Genomic DNA, 15,833 nt, shown 5'->3' with positions numbered 1-15,833 from the left:
GGGAAAGGGGGAAAGGGGGAAAGGGGAAAAAAAGGGGAAAAGGGGAAAAGGGGAAAAGGGGGAAAAGGGGGAAAAGGGGGAAAAGGGGAAAAGGGGAAAAGGGGAAAAGGGGAAAAGGGGAAAAGGGGAAAGGGGAGCTCAATCAAAATCAGATGCAGGATACAGAGCCAGCTTGGAGCAGAGTCCAATCAGGTGTGTGCTCAAAGGCAAGAAGGAAGAGAGGTGCCCGTGTGAAGGCATTTGCCTTCACGACATGCCGGCCCAAGTTCAGCAGCACACTTGCAGATAGGGAAACCAAGGTGGGAAGCACGTCCAGGGTTTCAAAGAAGGTGACAGGGCCAGCTCTCTCCTTTCTTAGGCTCTTCTGTTCTTGTCTTTTGCCTCACAGCTGGGAAAGGAGCCTCACACATCCAAGGCAAGGGCTTCTGAAGCGAACACCAACCCAGGTCTGGTCCCACCCAAAGTGAGGAAGTTTTCAGTGAGACCCAATTTAGAGCAGCACCAAGCACTTCAAAAACCCCATCCTAAGACCCTTGTTGCTATTTTCAGGTGTATTTCCTTCCCACTCAACTCATGCACCAACAGCACTTTTGCCTTCCATCCCTTGCCATCCATTTCTCCTCCCAGGCCCCACAGCAGCCAGCCTGTGACCTGGGCAGGAAAAAGCTTTCAGCCCTACACAGGACTTCTGCAAAAATTAAAAACATTGCTCATGGTTTTGTCTCTTTTTCAAATAAACTTTATAATTGTTCATTCAGATTTGGAGCCAAACTTGGTCTTGTCACTTTTTAAGTGATCCTCCCTGTAATTGTTTTGCTCACACGTATTTAAGAATCTCTTCATCTGATCATCTGAAGTGATAAAAGCAATAGTAAATGAAAAAAAGCCCACAAGTTATAAATTATAAAGTTAATTGGGTCAAGCCACATAAAGAAAGCTGATATGTGATCAGAATTGAAGTTTCAGTCTATCCTGGCTCCCAGAACCGTATTTCATAAACACATTAGGGACATAATAGGCAAAAGGGATGATATAAAGGGTATTTATCTACCTCCCATTCAGCAACAATCCAGTGTTGTAAAAGTGAGTTTTTACAGCACTGGTGTTTGACAGACACCTTCCCACTCCCTGCCAACGAGCTCCATCCCTGCGAGAGAAGCTTGCACACCATGATGCCTCAGAGCTCATCCTCACCCAAAGGGATGAGCCCAGCTGCCCTGCAGACACCCGGGCAGGATGGAGAGTGGGGGTATGGCAAGGTGTAACCCCCAAACATTGTCCTTCAGCCCATCCCATGGACAAGGACCCAGCTTCACTGAATTTCAGTGATCAGGCTGAGAAACAGACAAAGCATGCAGGAAAAATGCTTCCAACTAGAAACCAGTTGTGACAAGCAAATTGGTTGTTTAAGTTTCTTTCACTTCTAATCGTCGCTGATGCTACTGGTGAAGAAACATATTTGCTCGCAGCAGATGATTCTGAAAACTCACCCATTCAATGCTGTGATGCAGTCGGATGATGCAAGCTCAGAACACCAACAAGAATAAAACAATATGCCTTAATTCCCCTGCCAGACCCAGGAGTTGAAACAGGTTTATTATGCCTGCTAAGATGACTCAACCCAACAAGGTCTGCACAGGATGAAATTCAGAGGCAGCTTCCTTCTTTCCCACCTCTAGCTCTCTCTCTCTAATTTTACCTGGGAGGATGCAAGAAGCATCACTGGCTGAAGCCCCATCCCTGGAAACATTCAAAGTCAGGTTGGACGGGGCTGTGAACAACCTGACCTGGTTGAAGGTGTCCCTGCTCACTGCAGTGGCCTTTAAAAATCCCTTCCAACCCAAACTATTCTATGTCTCTGTGATTCAGTGTGCCTTCTACATCACCCAACAGACATGCCAGGGCAGGGCTTGGTTGAGACCAAGCCCAAAACTTGCCTTATCCACAGCAACACTGCAGCTGGAGGCTGTTGAACCAGCTCTGATAGACATCTCTGCAGGTTGGACATCAGAAGTCAGTGGTGAACCAGAGCTTGGAAGAGATGGAGTCCCTGCTTGGGATGTTGGGAGGCTGCAGCCTATTGTGCCTGTTCCCTGGTCACAGAGGGGAGGTGGGATCTCTCAGCACTTGTTCAAGACTGTGCTTCAAAACTGTCTACAAAGCACATGGCAAAGCTGCACAACGAGGTCAGAGAGCAGAGTGGATCTAAAGTGAAGCACGACTCTGGTTCAATCATCCTAACGTTGCAGAGACCAGGCACAGCAAGGCATTTGGCAAACAATGAGAGCAGCACTTGTCTGGAGCAGGGAAAAAAAAGCTACTTCTAGGAGCTGACCTTTCCCAAACCTCCTGAGCCGCCGCCGATGAGGGAGAGAAACAGCTCAAGTGAGGTATCTATACAGCACTTGAGCAAGCTGCACAGAACAAAAGAGAGGGCTTGGGCTTATTGTAACCACGCTGAATACCAGCCAAGCCTCTCCATGTCTCTTAGCAGCACTGGAGCAGAAACAGGATAATAAATAACAACAACAACAATAATAATACAACAGTGTGCTTGCTGGAGAGGAGGGGAAAAGCAAAAGGTGTTGCTACAAATAATTGATGGTACCACGCTTCCCGCCACAGCTGAGTCAGCGTGGCTCCATGCGTGGACAGTCTCCTCTCCCTCAGCAGCCCCAGGCTGAGCCTGCAATAGCAAGAAAGGTTTTTAGAAGAGATCAAGGCTAAGGGGAAAGACCTCGCTGGGCTCGGAGCTTTGCTCCACCTCAGATACACTACCCTCTGATGTTCTACTTTGTGTCCCGGCTGTGACTGTTTGATCCAGGGCACAAAGGGATGTCACAGTGTGGAGTGTCCACAGAAAACACTGGGGTGAGAGGGTTTGCTCCTCCAAAAAGGCAGAGTGGCAGGGGCACCAGCCAGGTATGGCAACCAAGTGACAGAAGCCACCCATGGAAACACCTTCCCCAGCCTGTCAGTGATCCTCCAGACTGATGCACGAGAGGCCAGGGTGGGATGTCTGCATCAATGAGCCACAGAGAAGAAAAGGGGAAAGGAGAGAGATGACAAGCTGAGAGGAGCCTCTGGGAGCCTCTCTGTGCTGGCAGCTGAAACTGGGGTGGGAAGAAGAAGAGTCAGACTGCTTCTTTCTGCAGTCTGGGCCCAGAGCTGCTGGCAGTCATCAGAACTGAGCCGTTCCTGCAGAAGGAAGCACGACTGCCCGTTGCACCAGGTGTAATGACACCGGTTCAGATCCAAGCCTCCCACCCCATCCATGACACTTCCTCAGGCAGCCCCTAATTAGCACCAGGGAGGGAGCAGGATGCTTCATTACCAGCGAAGCCCTTGCCAAGGTTCAGCTCAGCATTTCCCCGAGCAGTGCACGGGCACAGGTGCCTGGTACTCCACGAGTAGCTACCAGGGCAGATGGCACCAGCTCCACCTCCTCACATCCAACAGTGCCTGCAGATGCCCACAATGGCTGGAAGGACAGCTGAGAATAGGACAGCTCCACAGTGGCCAACAGGGAGGGCCAGAGCCACCGCCAGAATGGCTACGAGCCACCAATTTTTTCTGCTCTGCAGAGACGTGGGAGCTGGTGTGAGGCTGCAGGCAGCTCAGGAGAAGATTGTTGCTGTTGCCCAAGAGACTGGGCAAAAGGAAGATGCTGTGCTGCACACACGTATACTGGTCCATCCTGGAGCACACCCAGGCTGGAGCTGGCAAAACTCTTCTGCCAAGTGAGAGCCCGTGACAATACGTGTGTGCAAAGGGCTCGTTCTGTGCCTCAGCAACCCTCTCTCTCCACACACACACACAGAGCTTTGCACTGTGCCCTCCTTCAGCCTCCCACACCCTAAAAACCACAGCAGCCAAGGCTTCAAGTTGCACGCTGCCCATCCCAGCCTGGACCTTCACCTCTCTCCTAGCTTCCAGTTCTGGCCGTGCCCCCTGTTTGCACCAAGTGCTCCAGGCAGAGCTCTTGGATGAGCTTCTCCATCTATCCCAGCCTTCTTCCAAGCCTCCTGGATCAGAGCAGTAAGGACAGGCAGCAGGGAAACAGCAGCTGGCTGTACACAGGGAAGGTGGAGAGAAGATTCAGCTTCCAGCTTCAAGTCCCCATCCAGTTCTGCGCCTTGGTTCTCCCATTTACACAAAAATGCAGATAATAATAATCACCAAACCCCCAATGTCAGTAGGTAAATAGCTCAATATAAGTAGTAGGGATTAATAACAAGCTGGCTTTGTCAAGTGCTTTGAGATCTTGAGTTGAAGAGCTCTGCCTAATAAGCCCCAAGCATTGACATTAAAATGTTTCTCCAGCTTAATAATAATAATCATAAACGTAATGTCAAAATTGCTCTTTTTCACTATATGAGAAAGGAAAAAAAAATGCTACTGGAGCAGCTTGTTGATTGCTTATTGCACCCTGCCAGGCCCTCTGCAGAACCTGTCCCACATCTCCTGCAGTGCCCAGCCATGCAGAGGGGCATCTGAGAGGGGTTCTGGTGGGCACACAGTTCCTCTGCCCCAGGAGCTTTCAGGAATATTGCCAAGGGAGAAGGAGGAGGAGGGCCCTGAACACCCACAGAGGAGGGGAACACTGGGAAAACACACAGGCGATTCCTGGCAGCTCCCCTCTCCCCAGGCAGACCTGCCTGCTGAAGGCAGAACATGTGTTTGCCAGCCTGGACCTTCTCCAGATCCCAGGGGAGTCCATCCCTTCTCCCAGTGGGCTGAGAAGAACAAATCAGAAAAGCACAGCTGGAAATGTGATTATAGCTCACGGGTGGGAGAGTGGTGGGTGGGATGGACCTGCTTTCATGGCTTAAAGTGTCTCCAGTGACAGGAAAGGGGCAGGAGAAAGGAAAGGCTCATGACACACAACAGCCACACTGCCATGCTCCGGACAGACACAGCCATGAATCCCTGCAGCAAAGGGCATGGGCAGGAGGTGGAGAGAGAAGGACACTTCCCTGCAGCATGTGAAGAAAGGTCAGGGCAGCCGGCACCTCGGGGGACCCACTGGCAGCTGAACTACTGAGTAGTCTCATTCATAGGAAGAGCCTGAAGTTGAAGAGTGAAGATGTCCATGCCAAACGTGCCTTTTAATCTAATGCTGTTGGATTAAAAACTCTCCCTGTCTGGAAAGCAGAAGGTGCTCCTCTGCTAAAGCCACTTCAACCAGACTGGACTGGGGAATACAAAGTGGACAGCAGCCCCAAACTGGGTAGGCTGGGCAGAAAGGAGAAGCTGTGATGCTCAAATACATCTTTTCAACCCCTAATGCACACACAGCCGATGTGCACCTCTGCGTCCCACCTATCATTCCCCACTCAGTCCCCAAGGATGGGGAGGTCACTAATGGGCCACTCTAGTGACTTGTCCTGTCTTAAATCCCACCTCAGAGCAGTCCTTGTTAAATAGTTACGTTAGAGAGGCAAAGCCACCATCAAGGAGAAGGCAAGGAACCATGGAAAGGCTGGACAGCAGCCCTGGAGCTTGGTGAGCCTGGTGAGAGTTGACCATGGACAGTTCCTCAGCCAAAGGCAAGAAGCACAAGAGAAGCAGGAGCAAGAATGCCTAAAGGCAAGGGGTGAGGGTACATGCATGGTACAACACTACAGGCTTGGGGAGGAGTGGCTGGAAAGCTGCCCAGCAGGAAAGAACCTGGGGGTCCTGGTTGATAGCTGGCTGAATATGAGCCAGAAGTGTGCGCAGGTGGACAAAAGGTCAACAGCATCTTGGCTTGTATCAGCAATAGTGTGGCCAGCAGGACCAGGGAGTGATCTTCCCCCTGGACTGGGCACTGCTGAGGCTGCACCTCGAGTGCTGGGTTCAGTTTTGGGCCCCTCACTACAGGAAAAACCTTGAGGTGCTGGAGTGTGTCCAGAGAAGGGCAGCGGAGCTGGGGAAGGGTCTGGAGCACAAGGTGATGAGTTCACAGCTGAGGGAACTGGAGGTGTTGAGCCTGGAGAAAAGGAGGCTGAGGGGAGACCTTCTGGCTCTGTCCAGCTCCCTGAAAGGAGGGTGGAGAGAGGTGGGGGTGGATCTCTTCTCTCAAGTAAGAAGTAATAGAACAAGAAGAAATGGTCTCAAGTTGCGCCAGAAGAGGTTTAGACTGGATATTCTTCACTGAAAGGGTTGTCAGGCATTGGAACAGGCTGTCCAGGGCAGTGGTGGAGTCACCATCCCTGGAGGGATTTAAAAGCCGTGTAGAAGTGGCGCTTAGGGACATGGTTTAGAGGTGAAATTGGCAGTGTGAGGTTAACAGTTGGACTTGATGATCTTAAAGGTCTTTTCCAACCAAAACAATTCTATGATTTGATGCTAAACCCCAGGGGCTGAGGTTGAGTCTTCCTTCTACAGAAGGGGCAAGGCCCCACCATGACAGCCTGGGCGAGTCTGCGCTGCCACCATCCCACGGGGAAGGACACTGTGGGCACAAAGAACAGGACAGAGCTGCTTCTGGGGCTCCCCTGTGCCACAAGGGCAGAGGGGGAAGGCGAGGCCCTGGGGACGGAGCCGCGCGTCTGTCAGGCCGCCGAAGGCCGACATTAATTCTGCATGAGCGCGAGGTGCCCGTTGCCATGGAGACCGGTTAGGCCGGCGCTCCAGCCCAGGCCTGTTCCCGGGCCCACCCTCCCCGCCATCAATATTAATTGCATCAGCCAGGGCTTGCTCGCTGAGGAAGAAGGAGCCGCCTGCCCTGCTCAAAGGCCTCCATTGCAGGGCTGGGAGAGCCCCACGCAGGCACTGGTAGCAGAGACGGGGTGTCCATTGCACAGCCCCAGATAAACACTGCATGGCACCTCCCAGACCACACCGAGATCAGCACCAGCTCTCCCAGAGAGATATGCAGAGCCCTCAGATCATAGAATCACAGACTGTTGTGAGTTGGAAGGACCCACAAGGATCATGGAATCCAACTCCTGTCCCTGCACAGGACAATCCCAACATTCACACCATGTCCCTGAGGGCCTTGGCCAACTGCTGCTGGAATCTTGTCAGGCTTGGTGCCATGAGCACCTCCCTGGGGAGCCTGGTCCAGTGCTCCACCACCCTCTGCCTCAAGAACCTTTTCCTCATGGCCAACCTCACCCTCCCCTGCCACATCTTCCTGCCATTTCCTCTGCTCCTGGCATTCGTTGGTGGCCAGAGAGAAGAGATCAGTGCCTGCCCCTCCTCTTCCCCTTGGGAGGAAGTTCTAGATCCCCATGAGATGATCTCTCAGTCTCCTCTTCTCCAGGCTGAACAAACCAAGTGACTTCAGCTTCTCCTCACACGGCTTCTCCTCTAAACCCTTCACCAAGGCAAAGGCAGTGCCGGCGGTGGGCAGGGCAGGGTGGGGCAGGGAGTTGAAAGCATTGTGTTCTTGGGTCAAAAACATCAAAGTCACTCTTGCAAATCAAACATCATCTTAAAAGATTCTCTTCATTCATCTGTCACGAGCCCCCTGAGAGAGTGGCTCTGAGCAGACTGTCACGGCTCCTAATCACTGGGAGGATTCCTGAAGCTCCATCAGTCAGAGCAGCAGTTTGGAAACACGTTCCATGAGGGATGTGAGCGAGAAGCCAGCCTCAACAGCAGGCTCCTGCTGTCCTGCCTGCCCACCCCAGTACACACAGATGCCCCCCAACATGAATCCACCCCGAGAAACCACCTCACAGCAAAACTCCCAAAGCTCAGCACACCAAGAGCATGTCCAGGTGGGACGGCAGCCCGGACACAGCCCACGTGAGGGAGGGAGGCACAGACAAGACAAAAATACTTGGATGGTTTTAACCTGCTCCCACCTGCCTGCGGAGGCCACGTGTTGTAAAACAGCGTGTTTACAAACCAGGGAGATTCGAGAGCTCGGCAAGCGGAGGAAGGGAGCAGCAGCCTCTGGATACCTGGAGGAAAAGACGGCTCCTCCCCAACTGCAGCAAGTCCAACGCCAACACTCAACTGCACGGTTGGCAAAGCCAGCGTGTCACCCTTTGCCAGCCTTTCCCAGGTCACCAGGCACTCTGCGAGGTCTACCCATGCTCTTTGCAAGGAGCTTACTCATACCCTGGGGGTCTCGGTGACCTTCAGACCTCCTGCTGTCCTTTGCTCTCCCTCTGCACTGCATATGAAGTATTAAACCTGGTGACTGCGTCCCTAAAGCCACAGTGTCCACACTAAACCTGGCTGCATGCTGCCTCCCACCACAAAATAGTGATACTACTTGTGACACTGGGACCACGGGACACATTCCTACAAAAACAATGTTCACTTGGCAAGAAAGCCTCTGGCACAGCCCAAGGCCAGGCAGTATCACCAGTGGGATAACTCAGGAGCTGGTAGTGATGCACTAGCTCTCTCAGAAAGGTATCACGCACCAAGTTCAGCATGGCATGGCCAAGGGGAAGAGAAGACAAAGACAAATGCTGTTTCTTTGTCACAACACCAGAAGAATTGTCTTGGGAGATGTGAAGCAGAGATGTGGGGAGAGCGAGGCCAGCTTAGTGACCTCCAACCTTAGAGAGGACCTGATACAAAGAAAAGCAGGAACACCTTAGCAATTCTCCCATCTCCTCCTCTCCTCCAACACTTAAGCAACGTAACATGAAAGTGCATAAATTGATCCCCAAGAGAAAGCTCAAACCTCACTGTAAATGGAGAAGAAAACGCTCTCAAGAGATCAAAAGTGGTGTCTAATAACTGCTGCTACCTTATCTACCGCTCAGCTTTTGAAGAGCTATGTTTAGCATCTCTCCTCTCTCCAGAGCAACCCTGAAGCAGTCTCAGCTGAAGCACAATTTTGTTGTGGTGGGTGCAGACCCCAGGCAGGGAAATCATCACTCTCACTGCAGCAACAGGCAAGGAAGCCAGCCTTGGCTGTGAGGAGAGTGCATGGGATGAAGATCCACAAGCAGAGCCCAGTCCTGGCTCCCGAGTTGTTGCCTCACTGCCATAGGGTGCAGATATGAGAAAAACAGAAAAGAGGGAGGAAGCCAAAGACCTAAGTGACTTCACCGTGGGACCACCTGGGTCGGTTAGGGGATGGCCAGCTTCATCCTGGAGGCATGAAGTGTCTGGGATCCTGGGGCCATCAGAAGAGCACCCTGGGTCACCTCCATGCCCGAGGAGGCAGCGGGTGCAAGCACTGTATGGGTAGTGCAGAGACCATCAGCGTTTCAGTCTGTGCTGCAGTGAAGTCTCAGAGAAGGAGTAGGCACTGTGTAATTAAAAGGGAGGAGCTGCTGAGAAGCCTGGTACAAAAATTTCACCTTGTGCAGAGAGAGGGATTTTTTTTCTGTTCCATGATGTGTGACAAAGACTTCCCGCTGCGCTCCGATGCTCCCAGTCCCTCCTGACTCAACATCACCAGCCTCAGCCCAGCCACCCACGGGCTGACATAGCCAGAGGTGCCCAAATGCTGCTCACACTGCCGGGAAGCTCTGCCTTGGGACAGGCTCCCCCAAATCACACAGTGGGGTGCGAGGCAGTCGGGTGAAGGCTGCAAATCTTTCCCTGCTCCCCATCACAGAATCCCAGAATGGTTGAGGTTGGAAGGGGCCTCTGAAGGTCACATCTAGTCCAACCACCCTGCTCAGGCAGGAACTCCTAGAGCACATGAACCAGGATTTTGTCCAGGTGGTTTTCGAATACCTCCAGGGAAGGAGATTCCACAACCTCTCTGGGCAGCCTGTCCCAGTGCTCAGTCGCCCTCACAGTGAAGAAGTTCTTCCTCATGCTGAGGTGGAACTTCCTATGCTGCAATTTATGCCCACTGCCTCTCATCCTGTTGTTGGATGCCAATGGGAAGAGTCTGGCCCCATCCTCTAGACACTCTGCCTTTAGATATTTATCAACATTAACCCATCACACTTCCCCACACGTGGCCTCAGCAAAGGGGTCATTCCTCAGGATAACGGGACTTGCGAGGGGAATACCAACAGCACAATCAAGTGGGACAGTATCTCCATGGAGCAGCCCATGCCTCACACACACATCTCCAGGGATGGAGCAGCCCATGCCTCACACACACATATGCCTCCATGGAGCATCCCTTCCCCACACACGCCTCTTCCACCACTCAACATGAAGAAGGGAGGTCACAGCAGCCCAGCAGCCACCATGGACCTGAAAGGAACACCAGCAAGGCTCAACATAAGCCCCACTGTCCACCAGTGTGCTGACACGGGTGGGTACCACGGCCTGAAGACGGAGCGAGATGGATTAGTGCTGGAGCAGATCACTTTCCCTGCTCTTGCTACTGCAAGTCAGCTCCTGACATTTCAAACCACACATGCGGGAGATGGTTGGGGCTGGGAAAAGCACGGGTGTGAAAGGAAGAGAGCGTGGGGTGGTCAGAAAAGACCAAGGGCTGCAAAATGCATCTGTGGGTAGACAAAAAAAGACAAGCTTGCAACACCTTCCCGTTCCACAAACTGAGATCAGCCCCGCCACGGAGCCTGCGCTAGGAATTCATTTTGAGGCATCCAAGTCTTATATTGGCTTGTGTCAAAAGAGAACCAGGCTGGGATTAGCAGCCAAAGCCAGCAGGGTGTTCCAGTACAGCCATGCACAATGGGAACAAAATTGAAGAGCTTGTGGTTGGTTTATTTTAAGTTCTATTTTCATGGCTCTCTTCCCAGGGCAGCCAAGTGTCCCCTCCCCTGTCCCCCTGAGCCAGTGCAGAGCTGCCCAGAGAGCCACCTGAAAGCTCAAGGCTGCCTCTCAGTATTCTCTTTGACAGGGACTGGAGAAGGAAGAGCTCAGCATGAATTTGGCAGCAGGAGGATGGTACGGACAGCACACACATCTCCCAAGGTGTGGACCAGCCCCAGCCTTCTCCCCACCAATGCGCTGCAAGGTTTAATTTTAGAGCTGCAGGGAGGGTGTGGGCAGCACACATAGCTAGGCAGGGCAGGCAGGGAGAGGCAAGCACCTTACATGACTCCTAAGCCCAAGGCAATTATTTCCCCCTCGCTACATCCATGCCAATAGGTCACTGGCCAGAGGAAGCTGTTCATCAGAACTATGGGATGTTAACTAAAAATGATCAAATCAAAGGAAGAAGCATCTAATGTCCATCAGGCTGGCTATGAGGAAAAGGTTCTTGAGGCAGAGGGTGGTGGAGCACTGGAACAGGCTCCCCAGGGAGGTGCTCATGGCACCAAGCCTGACAAGATTCCAGCAGCATTTGGCCAAGGCCCTCAGGGACATGGTGTGAATGTTGGGATTGTCCTGTGCAGGGACAGGAGTTGGACTCCATGATCCTTGTGGGTCCCTTCCAACTCACAACATTCTACAATTCTATAATCTTTTCCTGATGAAGTACCAAACAGCAGGAAAAGATCAGGAGCTCCAATACATGGCTGCTGCTCACGTACAGCTGATGAGCACCACAGCCCTGAGCAGCCAGGTAAAGCCTCTCCCCACACCCAGGAGCTGCCAACACACACAGACCTAGAGCTGGAAGAGAGCAAAGAGATCCTGAAACACCACTTCCCAACAGCACTCGGCCATCCCCAGCAGAATGGTCCCTTTTGCACGCACCCTCCATGCTCTCTTGCTGCCTCAGCACATCCAAGGTAACCCTTGGTCTGCCCAAACTCATCGAGTCATCTACAGGTGGGGAGCATTTCCTAACACGTCCCAGCACAGATTAGATGCTCCGTAACACATGGCACCGTTCACATCCCATGAAGGCAGAGATGGCCACCAGCAGGGACACGGGGAACCAGTTCTCCCAACGCTGCAGTTGGCTGTCTCTCTCTCTCCATGGCAGAGAGGACACTATCTAGAGTGGGAAAAGCAGCTGGACCTGACAAGGCAGAGCCATAACAGGGTGTTGAAGAGAGGACATCCAGCAACCAGGTGAAAGACAATGCCCAGGACTAAGAACATTGTTGGATTAATCCGCTAACCCATTTCCTACGCAGCCTTGAAGAGCCACCTGCACCAGCATTTTCCCTGCCTAACCCCCATGCCTGGACCAGTTCTGCAAACCCTGTATTTATGGGGCTGCCAGCCACAAGAAAGCATTTTTCCAATATTTAATTTCTCAGATGTCCTCATCTCATGCATCACTGCTGCTTTTATGCATCCATAAATAAGTGTTCAGCACTGCTCCCTTGGCCTGGCGCAACGGGTTGTGCCAGCATCACTCTATCCACACTCGCCAAAAGGAAATGGGGTGTCCAGCCCTCTCAGCCTTCTCAGATGTTTCCAAACCCAGCAGAGACAGGACCCACAGCTGGTTGGTGCCATTAACACATCTGCAAAGGTGCAGCCACCAAAAGGGGCTGGATCTCATCACCCTGGTGGGCTATCGTGACTATCCCTATCCATGAGGGTTGCTTGCTCAAGACAGGCTGAAGCCAGATGTAGCTCTGAGATTAGGACACACTCCTGTGCTTGATCTAGAAGCTGCTGAGGCCAGCAAAAAACCCAAACTGGTCCTTGTTAACAATGACTCCAGTGGAGAGGGCTTTCCACATCCCAGCAGAGCACCCCAGGGAGGAGAGTGACAGAGAAGGATGACAAGAAGCTGACCCCAAGAGCTTGGTGCCTCATCTTATTCTCCACCTGAGCAGCCAGCCCAGCTCTTGCCAACCTCACTTCACAGCTCTGAGAGGGCTTCTTGTTCTCCCCACCCTCCCCAGAACAAACAACAAAACCAACCTTGCCTCCCGCACGCGACTCCACCACGGGATGCTGCAAACAAACAGAAATCAAACCTCTGGGCACAGATCGCTGCAAGAACAAGGAGAGGGGAGGAGGTACCTTCCAAATCCTCCCCCACCATTTATTTCACCCCAGGGGATGCGGCAAGACACAGCCCACCCTGCCTGTCCCCTGCACCACACCTGCCAACCCCCCTCCAGAGCACCCCCTGCCCCGGGGGGACACAACTGAGTCAACAGCCACCCCCTCTCTAGCTCTCCCCCCGCAGACACTCCCCAGCTGATGAGAAAGGAGAAGAATTAGCCAGCTTGGATGCCACGGGCATCCTCTCAGCTGGGGAAAAGGCAAGAGCCTCCACGGAGCATGATGTTTAAGACAGCCAAGCCTTGAGACTCTGCAGAGCTTAACAACCCCCTGCCCAGCTGTGGGAATGCCAGCGGCGCGGGAGATTTGGGAGAAATCGGTGAATTAACAGCGTTAATGGCCTGGTTTGAAATGAAGCAGCGACCAGTCTATAAATCAATGTGTGGCTAAAGAGTTTTCTAGGGTAGAACTTGGTATTGGAAGAAAAGGAAGAGCTAAACAGCATTAGAGACCACTCCCTGCTGCCTGGCAAAGTCTTTCACCTCCAGCATCACCGGAGCTGTCGTGGCTGCAGCACCTCCTGTGAATGTGGGATGGGGTCTTTGCAGAAAAGATGCCTGAGATGCAGGAACCCACCTCCTTCAGACAAAAAATTGAGGTCTGACATTGCCAGGGCAGACAATAATTTCTCTCCAGCTTTGCATCACCATTTGGAAGGAGAAAAGACCACAGCAAACCTTCCAGGAGCAGAGTTTCCAGAGAGAAATCCCAAGTTGCAGATCCTCAGCTGGTACCAGTGGGCAGGGATCTGGTGGCTTACGGCACAGGCTGTCAGCTGGTGACAACCCACCACTCCCCACAGAGCTGTGCAGACTTGTAGGAGATGAGGATCAGGCCCAGAAGATAAAGTAGTGACAATCCTCAAGGAGCCCAGCTAGAGAAGAAGCAATCAAGGGGTCCTGCTGTGTTTGACACTGACACTGTCACACTCTCCTGCTGGGACACAGTGGCTATGGCTCTCACCAGCACACCACCTTGTCCCACCAAAGCCACCCTGAGAGCAAGCCTAGGACAGGAGAGCCACAACCCTCGGCCAGCAAAGCTCAGCCATCTCCCAGCAGTTTACAAGTACAAACATGGTCCCATCTAAGCCAGGGGACACAGGACCAGAGCCACATCTCCACTTCCAGTCTCTCCAGCACAGTAGAAGCAGTAGGGACCAACCCCTTCACCCTAGCAGGGACCTCTTCCCCACGCCCTGTGCTCCTCACTGCTCAGAAACGCTTCCCAATGACAACACGAGGCATTTGCACCGTATTTCACTTGCAAAAGGAGGTGCCTCATTTGGCAAAGCACCAAGGGTGGTAGTTTTCCATCTCCTGTGGGGACCAGAGATCTTTTGGAGTATGTCATCTGGATGGGCTGAGCTGCTAATATTTTGGAGCCCTAAGCTAGGAGTTCCACCTACGTTCGTTTTTATTTTTGCTTTAGATGTCTTCTCTGGTCCAATTATAGATTAATCACATTTTATCTAGCATCCGTTTCTCCCCCGCCTCCTTCCCCACCCCCATCAGAGAAGGAAAAAAAAAAAAAAACAGAAAGAAAGAAAGAAACAAACAAACGTGTTATTAATTGGCTGCTGTTTTCTGGTGGGTTCTTATCTGTGCACGTGAAACGAGGCAGGGGAAGGCGACTGAGCAGCCTGCCAGCAGAAAGCAGAGCATTTTAAGCCTGATTTTCTGAGAAAACAAAGCTCCTGTGATGACATTATCTGAGCATGTGCTTGCCTGCCTGCATCCAACAGCTTTTAAAACCACTGACTGATAACAGTATGGCCTCAAAACCCAAAGTTCCTACAGGTTTATGAAACCAGAAGGCTTTAGTAAGCCCAAAGAAAAGGTGTGAGGTGGTGGTGAGTACACTGCTCATCAGACACAAGGGAATAGGTGGGAGATAATCCATAGGTGAGTGCCACAGGTCCAGGGAAAATACAAATCCATAGGAAACCCAGGTGCTGTCCCACCTGCTCTGCCAGGGAAGGACCAATAATTCTGGAAGAGGATGGGGAAAGCACCTTGCTGCCTCAAGACTGGCAAGGTCACAGTTTGGAGGTGGGGAGGGAATTGTCAAGACAGTCCAGAAGCAGAAACCTGTGGGATCCAAATCAGGATGGGAAAGAAAGGAGACCTCCCTCCTTGCCCCAGAGGACCACGCTCCTGCATCCCGTGATGCAGAGAGCACAGAGAGCAGCCAGTCAGACATAAAATAGATCACTGGGTCAGGAGTGCTGCTCCACCGGCAGCTGTGGGAAGCACAAGAGGCTCAAACCATTTGCTCTCAAGCGCATCCTGAGCACAGGAACCAGCGAGCGACGCTGTACTCACCATCTCGCGGCGTCGGCGGCGTCTGAGTAAAATAACTATTGGGCTTGTCTGCAAAGAAACAAAAAACACAGGGCTGTCAGCAGGTCCCTTTTACACACTCTCCCCTCCTGCCCCCAGACCTCTGTCCACAGCTCCCAAGCCAGCATTTCAATTCCTTCAGCACACACGTCCTGCACAAGCAGATACAGACACCCAGGGAACACCCGGGAGGTCCTGCAGCAAGGAGGGAGCAGCAGGAACAGGAGCTGGGAGCCCCAGCTCTCCCTCTTTTATGGATGGAGCAGCTCTGGCTTGGGATCTGGCAGCAGCCCTCCTCTGCCTGGCAGGCTGGGGCTCACTGCAGCTCACTGTGTGCCATGTCACCAGATGCAAATCACACTGCCTGTCACCTCTCACACACGCACCCACCTGGGCACCCACTCCCCAAGTCATTTGGGTTGAGCAGGACAGCAGCGGGGAACGCTGCAGCCTCCCAGGCAAGAAGGCAAAGGTGGGAGAAGCCTGAGGCAGCAGAAGGTAAAAGCTCCCGTGGACACAACCCCAGGTCCCAGAGCAAGGTGGCCCAGCCTTGCCACCAGCCAGCCCTCTCCGTGTGAGTAACCCCTGATGAAGCTCAAGTGGGAAACACCCTAAAGCCAACAAGAAACTGTGCTCTGCTCTCTGTTAAGTGATGTACCCAGGGCAACAAAACTAGGCTGTGGT

The 15,833-nt window shown here is 52.5% G+C and overlaps 1 protein-coding gene across 1 annotated transcript in view; it reads right to left on the bottom strand.

Annotated features, from left to right (window-relative positions):
* Nucleotides 1–15,833, bottom strand: part of LOC104532146 (agrin-like) — a gene marked incomplete at its 3' end in the record, with an annotated part of 34,468 nt that overhangs the window by 17,349 nt on the left and 1,286 nt on the right. Inside the window, exon 2 of the mRNA XM_029087284.1 lies at nt 15,132–15,179. Coding sequence (XP_028943117.1) covers nt 15,132–15,179 — 48 coding nt within the window. The remainder of the gene's footprint in view (nt 1–15,131; nt 15,180–15,833) is intronic.

The sequence above is a fragment of the Antrostomus carolinensis genome, unplaced genomic scaffold (assembly GCF_000700745.2).
Source record: "Antrostomus carolinensis isolate BGI_N321 unplaced genomic scaffold, ASM70074v2 scaffold9721, whole genome shotgun sequence".
NCBI classification, from domain to species: domain Eukaryota; kingdom Metazoa; phylum Chordata; class Aves; order Caprimulgiformes; family Caprimulgidae; genus Antrostomus; species Antrostomus carolinensis.
Note: the sequence above shows the minus strand (reverse complement) of the source record. Positions and strands in the feature narration are given on the sequence as shown.